Source organism: Musca domestica, unplaced genomic scaffold (assembly GCF_030504385.1).
Source record: "Musca domestica strain aabys unplaced genomic scaffold, Musca_domestica.polishedcontigs.V.1.1 62, whole genome shotgun sequence".
Lineage (NCBI taxonomy): Eukaryota > Metazoa > Arthropoda > Insecta > Diptera > Muscidae > Musca > Musca domestica.
In genome coordinates this window covers 929,901-937,185 of record NW_026712369.1, presented here as the reverse complement: position 1 = coordinate 937,185, position 7,285 = coordinate 929,901, and the positions used below count along the sequence as shown (strand labels likewise).

The 7,285-nt window shown below is 31.1% G+C and overlaps 1 protein-coding gene across 1 annotated transcript; it reads right to left on the bottom strand.

The window, feature by feature from the left end:
* Nucleotides 1–1,615: 1,615 nt before the first annotated feature.
* Nucleotides 1,616–6,584, bottom strand: LOC101898603 (thrombospondin type-1 domain-containing protein 4). Its single transcript, XM_059129557.1, has 7 exons — nt 6,442–6,584; nt 6,150–6,351; nt 5,925–6,079; nt 5,214–5,868; nt 4,688–5,139; nt 2,302–2,452; nt 1,616–2,200 (listed from the first exon to the last, which is right to left on the bottom strand). The coding sequence occupies exons 1-7, from the start codon at nt 6,469–6,471 to the stop codon at nt 1,812–1,814; spliced, it is 2,034 nt and encodes a 677-aa protein (XP_058985540.1). The 5' UTR covers nt 6,472–6,584; the 3' UTR covers nt 1,616–1,811.
* Between the last annotated feature and the right edge of the window lie 701 nt (nt 6,585–7,285).

The following is a 7,285-nucleotide window of genomic DNA, read 5'->3' as shown; positions in this document are numbered from 1 at the left end:
GCCGTGAATTTTTTTTTAACATTTTATAAACAATTTTAATAAAATGTTTTTAAAAAATATTTCAGGGACCGTAGTAGGAGATTTTTACAAAAAAAAATTTAAGAATTTTAATAAAATTTTCTGGTTTTTAAAAAAATTTTGGATTTACAAAAAGTTGAGAAAATTTAAAATTTTTTTGAAGGATGTTTGTTTAAAAAAATAGTTTCTTATAAAAAAACTCTGGGAATCATAGCCGTCGATTTTTATAACATTTTTGGGGGGATTCGAGTCAATTTCTTTATAAAATATTTCAAGGGGCCTGGTAGTAGATAAAAATTATTTAAAGGATTTTAATACATTTTTTTGGTTATTACAACGATTTTTTATAAAAAATTTTTTTTGAAGATATTTACAAATTTTACAACATTTTCTGAGGGATATGAATCAAATTTTTTTATAAAATATTTCATTGAGCCATGTAGATTTTTATAAAAAAATTAAACTAATTTTGAATGTTTATTCAAAAACAAATTTTTAAAGATATTTAGAAAATTTTCTGAAGGGTTTTTTATTAAAAAAAATGTTGGATTGTTATCAAAAAAATATTTTTGAGGACCACAAGATTCTCTGAAGAATTTTGTTAAAAAAAATTATAAAAAAATATTTCTGTGGACTTTAAAAATTTTCTCAAAATGTTTTTGTTTTTTATTTTTTTTTTCAGTGTGTATGGATCTAAAGATATTTTCTTAGATTTTTATAAAAAAAATAAAGGGTTTCAATAAAATTTTCTGAAGTATTTTTGTTTTTAAAAACATTGGGATTGTTACAATTTTTTTTTTTTTTTTTTTTTTTTTTTTTTTGAGGACCACAAAATTCTCTGCAGTTATTTTGTTTTTAAAAAAATTTATAAAAGAATATTTCTGTGGATTTTTAAAATTTTTTGAACGATTTTTGTTTTTTTTTTTTAATATTTTTTATTTAATGGGTTGGATCTGAAGATATTGTCGTAGATTTTTATAAAAAATATAGGGATTCAATAAATTTTTTTGAAGCGTTTTTTCTTTTTAAAAAAAATTGGGATTGTTACAAAAAAATTTTTTTGAGGACCACAAAATTCTCTGAGTGATTTTTGTTTTTAAAAAATTATAAAACAAAATATTTTTAAAATTTGTTGAAAAATTTTTGTTTTTATAAATATATACTTTTTTAAATGGGATGGATCTGAAGATATCGGGATGAAATCGACGGCAAATTTTTATAAAAAAAGGGTTTCAATAAAATTTTTGAAGTATTTTTGTTTTTAAAATAATTTGGATTGTTATCTAAAAAAAATTTTGGGGGCCACAAAATTCTCTGCAGGTCCTTTTTTTATAAAATTTATAAAAGAATATTTCTGTGGATTTTTAAAATTTTTTGAAAGATTTTTGTGTTTTAAATATGTTTTATTTAATGTGGATGTATCTGAAGATATTTGCGTAGATTTTTATAAAAAAAATTAAAGGGTTTCAATAAAATTTTCTGAAGTATTTTTGTTTTTAAAAAAATTGGATTGTTATAAAAAAACTATTTTTGAGGACCATAAAAGATTTTTGTTTTTTAAAAATTAAAAAAAAAAATATTTTTTTAAAAATTTTTGAAAGATTTTTTTTCTTAAATGAATATTTTTTAATGGGTTTCTCCTTTCAAGTATCTGAAACTCACCCCCTATTTCTTTTCATAATTATGACCCTTTTTCTTCAAACTTCTCTCACAATATTCTCCTCCCCCTTCCTCTCTCTCTCTCTCTCTCTCTCTTGATTTTCCCCAAATTTTACATTTTTATCCATCCGCCCTCAATAAAATCCATGGCACGTTAGACAACAATTTTTCTTATAATAATCAACTTTGCACAAACGCTCACGATTGATACGCTTACAATTATTCAATTCCTCACGACAATTCTGCAATACTTTTGGCGCCGAAGCTATCACTAATTTCTCGTTGCCACTTGATAAATCTTGGTAACTTTCTTCCACGTCGTCGTCATCGTCTTCTTCAACGCTGATGGGCTCAGCAGCCACAGCAACAGCACCAATATTACCTTCATCATCATAATCATCGTATTCCGCCACCACACCACCACTAGCTCTGCCACCAACACCAGCACCAACCCTCCTCTGATAGACTGTCAGGGCATTGTCGTCAATGACTCTGCCGCCGCCAGCAGCCGCCGCTCTCAGTTCTGTAATAATTGCCAAAACCACGTACAAATCAAGAAGAAAATCACAAGCATTATTAGGTACCGCCATACATGGCTTACTTTAATGGAAGACATTTCTTTACCTTCGCAATTGCCCAGATTACAGGTGCCATAGACGGGTTCGCGTTCGAGAAATTTACATTTGTTCGATTCGGTCATTTCTTTCAGTTTGTAATCGTATTCCAGACACTTGGCATAGCGACGCTGGACGCCATCGCCACAGGTGCGGGAGCACTGGAAGGGGAAATAAAAAAAGAAAATAATTTTATATTTTAGAAATAAAAATCACAGAAATTAATTTTTAGGAACAAATTTCATAGAAATAGGAATTTTTAGGAATATTCCTAAGAAAAAATTTCATAGAAATAGGAATTTTTAGGAATATTTCTAAGAAAAAATTTCTCATCTCAATTGTTCCTAAAATTATTCTTAATAAAATCCACGTCTCTCAATTGTTCCTAAAATTGTTCTTAAAATAATCCACGTCTCTCAATTGTTCCTAAAATTGTTCTTAAAATAATCCACGTCTCTCAATTGTTCCTAAAATTGTTCTTAAAATAATCCACGTCTCTCAATTATTCCTAAAATTGTTCTTAAAATAATCCACATCTCTCAATTGTTCCTAAAATTGTTTTAATAAAATCCACGTCTCTCAATTGTTCCTAAAATTGTTCTTTTGTAAAATCCACGTCTCTCAATTGTTCCTAAAATTGTTTTAATAAAATCCACGTCTCTCAATTGTTCCTAAAATTGTTCTTTTGTAAAATCCACGTCTCTCAATTGTTCCTAAAATTGTTCTTAAAATAATCCACGTCTCTCAATTGTTGCTAAAATTGTTCTTAAAATAATCCACGTCTCTCAATTGTTGCTAAAATTGTTCTTAAAATAATCCATGTCTCTCAATTGTTCCTAAAATCGTTCTTAATAAAAACCACGTCTCTCAATTGTTCCTAAAATTATTCTTAAAATAATTCACGTCTCTCAATTGTTCCTAAAATTATTCTTAAAATAATTCACGTCTCTCAATTGTTCCTAAAATTATTCTTAAAATAATTCACTTCTCTCAGTTGTTCCTAAAATTATTCTGAAAATAATTCACTTCTCTCAATTGTTCCTAAAATTGTTTTTAAAAAAATCCATGTCCCTCAGATTTTCCTAAAATTGTTTTTAAAAAAAATCCACGTCTCTCAGATGTTCCTAAAATTGTTTTTTAAAAAAAATCCACGTGTCTCAGATGTTCCTAAAATTGTTTTTAAGAAAATCCACGTGTAACAGAAGTTCCTAAAATTGTTTAAAAAAATAATCCACGTGTCTCAGATGTTCCTAAAATTGTTTTAAAAAAATCCACCTCTCAATGATGTTCCCAAAATTGTTTTTAAAAAAATCCACGTCTCCCAATTGTTCCTAAAATGGTTCGTTAAAAAATCCATGTCTCTCAATTGTTCCTAAAATTGTTCTTAAAATAATCCACGTCTCTCAAGTGTTCCTAAAATTGTTCTTAAAATAATCCACGTCTCTCAAGTGTTCCTAAAATTGTTCTTAAAATAATCCATGTCTCTCAATTGTTCCTAAAATTATTCTTAAAATAATTCACGTCTCTCAATTTTTCCTAAAATTATTCTTAAAATAATTCACATCTCTCAATTGTTCCTAAAATTATTCTTAAAATAATTCACTTTTCTCAAATGTTCCCAAAATTATTCTCAAAATAATTTACGTCTCTCAATTGTTCCTAAAATTATTCTTAAAATAATTCACGTCTCTCAATTGTTCCTAAAATTGTTCTTAATAAAATCCACGTCTCTCAATTGTTCCTAAAATTGTTCTTAATAAAATCCACGTCTCTCAATTTTTCCTAAAATTGTTCTTAATAACATCCACGTCTCTCAATTGTTTCTAAAATTGTTTTTAATAAAATCCACGTGGCTCAATTCTTCCTAAAATTGTTCTTAATAAAATACACGTCTCTCAATTGTTCTTAATAAAATCCACCTCTTTCAATTGTTCCTAAAATTGTTCTTAAAATAATCCACGTCTCTCAATTGTTCCTAAAATCGTTCTTAAAATAATTCACGTCTCTCAATTGTTCCTAAAATTGTTCTTAAAATAATCCACGTCTCTCAATTGTTCCTAAAATTGTTCTTAAAATAATTCACGTCTCTCAATTGTTCCTAAAATTGTTCTTAATAAAATCCACGTCTCTCAATTGTTCCTAAAATTGTTTTTAAAAAAATCCACGTCTCTCAATTGTTCCTAAAATTTTTCTTAAAATAGTTCACGTCTCTCAACTGTTCCTAAAATTGTTCTTAATAAATATACACATCTCTGAATTGTTCCTAAAATGTTACTATTTTCAGGAACATTTCAAATTCTCACATTTTTTTAGGAACAATGTTCATAAATATCAATATTTTAATTTTTATTTTTAGGAACATTCCAAAATCGTGCTTATTTCTCCCCTTCTCTTACCTCAGACCACTCGGAATAGTGCCATTTGGGACCACAGAAGGCCGAATCCTTGGTGGCACACACTGCCATCTCCACGGGCTTCGATTTGGGATCGCACTGCTTCTTGTCCACCACATAGCCGTCCATGACGCACAACACCATACGGGTGCGTCGACGATTTTGGCAATCTCCCGAACATTTACTCCAATCCGAAGCAAACCACATGCCACGACGACACGATTGCCCCCGACTCGTACAAGATCTACGACTTTCTGGCTGCAGACTTGGATCGCAGGGATCTACATAGGGGGCGGTACGATCACAATATGTCGTGCGATGCTCATAGTTATACAGGCAATCCTTCGAGCATTGTTGATTCCATTCGGACATTAACCAAACACCGGCCTTTTCCTCGCGATTGTAGCGTTTCAGGGAGGTTTGATTCGAGCTGTTGGCATTTGTATGGCGTTTGCCTGGAAGAAACGAGAGAGAGAGCAAAGATGGATGAGGTAAAGCAGGAGAATTTAATTTAGATATTAGATCTTACTCATAACGGTCTTAAGGGAGTTCGAGTTGCCAATAAATCTCTGATACAGCTGACTGGCCTTTTCCACATTCCTGCTGTAGAGCTTGACCTTTTTGCAGTGGCACCTCTCCTTGGTCTCCGGTTTGGCCTCTTTACATTTACCCTCATCCACTGGGACATGTGTGGCATTGATATTTTCCTGATAGCACAGAACCTCTCTGGACCTAAATCCATCTACCGAGCCATTCGAACACTGACAATCCCCGAACTCGCCCTTCTTCCAGTAGGCCGGGCACAGGCCATGACTACACATATAAATTGTGGGCAAAAAGGTTTCCTTCTCAATGTTGGCACAACGTTTCGGGGAATAGTAACGTTTCACTGTCTCCTTACTCTCCGATTCTCGGGTACAACGGAAAATGGGCGATTGCTTGCCAGGGCCACAGGTACGACTGCAGGGGCCAAAACCCAACAACTCCCAGGCATATTTACGCTTACGTTTCTCCCGCGGTTTGGCGAGGGAATTTTCTCTTAGCGGGGTCTCGTCGATTTCATCCAGCGGCTGGCCCAATTCATTCCATTGACTTTGCAGCTCTTCGGCTTCCGATATGGAGGCCGAGGGTACGGGCAGGGCATAGGAATATTGGACACCGGGATTTAAATCGTTCACCCAAAGCTGGAAAAATAAGAAAACTTTAATCAAAAAAAAATCTGACAATTTTTCCTACCCACCATTAAAACAATGGGGTTATTCAAGGGACCCCGGGCCTTGACCATGCTGGCCTCCTTGTTGTAATCGAAAATGTCATCGTTGTACTCGAAGAAGCCACCCTCCGAGGCACGATTGTAGCCATTTACAATGTACTTATCATCTTTGGTTTTCAGAGCTATAAACAAAAAAGTCATCAATTACGGAAGTCATTACCTCACTGCTTCTTTTTTTTCTCAATTACTTACCTATTAAGTTATTACTTTTAGCCATTTCTTTGATGGTCAAATTCATGGCTCCAGCTGGGATTGTGGTTATGTAATTATAGCCATGAGTCAATTTCGCTTGGGTAAAAATCTCATTGACTCGCTGGCAGAGCACCGAACCGCAACGCTCCTGGCTATCTTTGGTGGTCGATGGTCGTATGGCTCCCGTGGCAGAGTGGACCGCCTGAAAGAAAATATTACAAATTATTCAAGTGTTTATTTGGAGTGATATTTGAGCTATTCTACTAATAAAGACAAACCCTCAATTACTTACCAATACTACGAAGATCCAAAATTTCCACATTTTTTCCGCAGTTTTCAAATTTTTTAATATTTTCCGTTGAGTTATAATTTTAATAATTTTTTTTTTAAAAAAAGTCTTGGTTTTTAGAAAGACATATTTTGCAACTGATTTCCGATTATTTACCCTCTTTTTGGAAAATTAAAAAAAAATCTATAAAAATTTTGAAATAATTTCAATATTGAAAAAAAATATTTCTTCTGCCATTTTATAGCCGCGAATTTTTGGGATTTTTTTTTTAATTATTTCATAACCAAATATTTTTTCAAGGAATTTAAAAAAAACAATTCATAGCCGGAGAATTTTGAAATTCTTTGTGAGAATATTTCTAAGACCTCAGATTAAAAAAAAAAAATATCTAACTTCTTTTGAGAAAACTAAAAATAAGTCAGTAAAAATTGGATTTTGAGATAATTTCAGTAGTCAAAAATATATTTCCACTAACATTTTATGGTTGAACATTTTTAGGAATTTTTTTTAAAACTACTTCAAAGCCACATATTTTTTAAGGAAATATTTCAAAAGCATTTCATAGCCGGAGAATTTTCAAATTCTTTTTGAGAATATTTTTTTAAAACCTCAGATTAAATAAATTATTTAACTTTTAAAAATATTAAAAAATCTATAAAAATTTAATTTTGAAATAATTACAATAACCAAGAAAAATATTTCTACTAAAATTTCATGGCCTGAATTTTTAAGGAAGTTTTTTTAACCAAATATTTTTAAGTAAATTTTGAAAAAAACAATTCATAGCCGGATAATTTTCAAATTGTTTGTAAAAATATTTCTAAAACCTCAGATTTTTCAAAATATT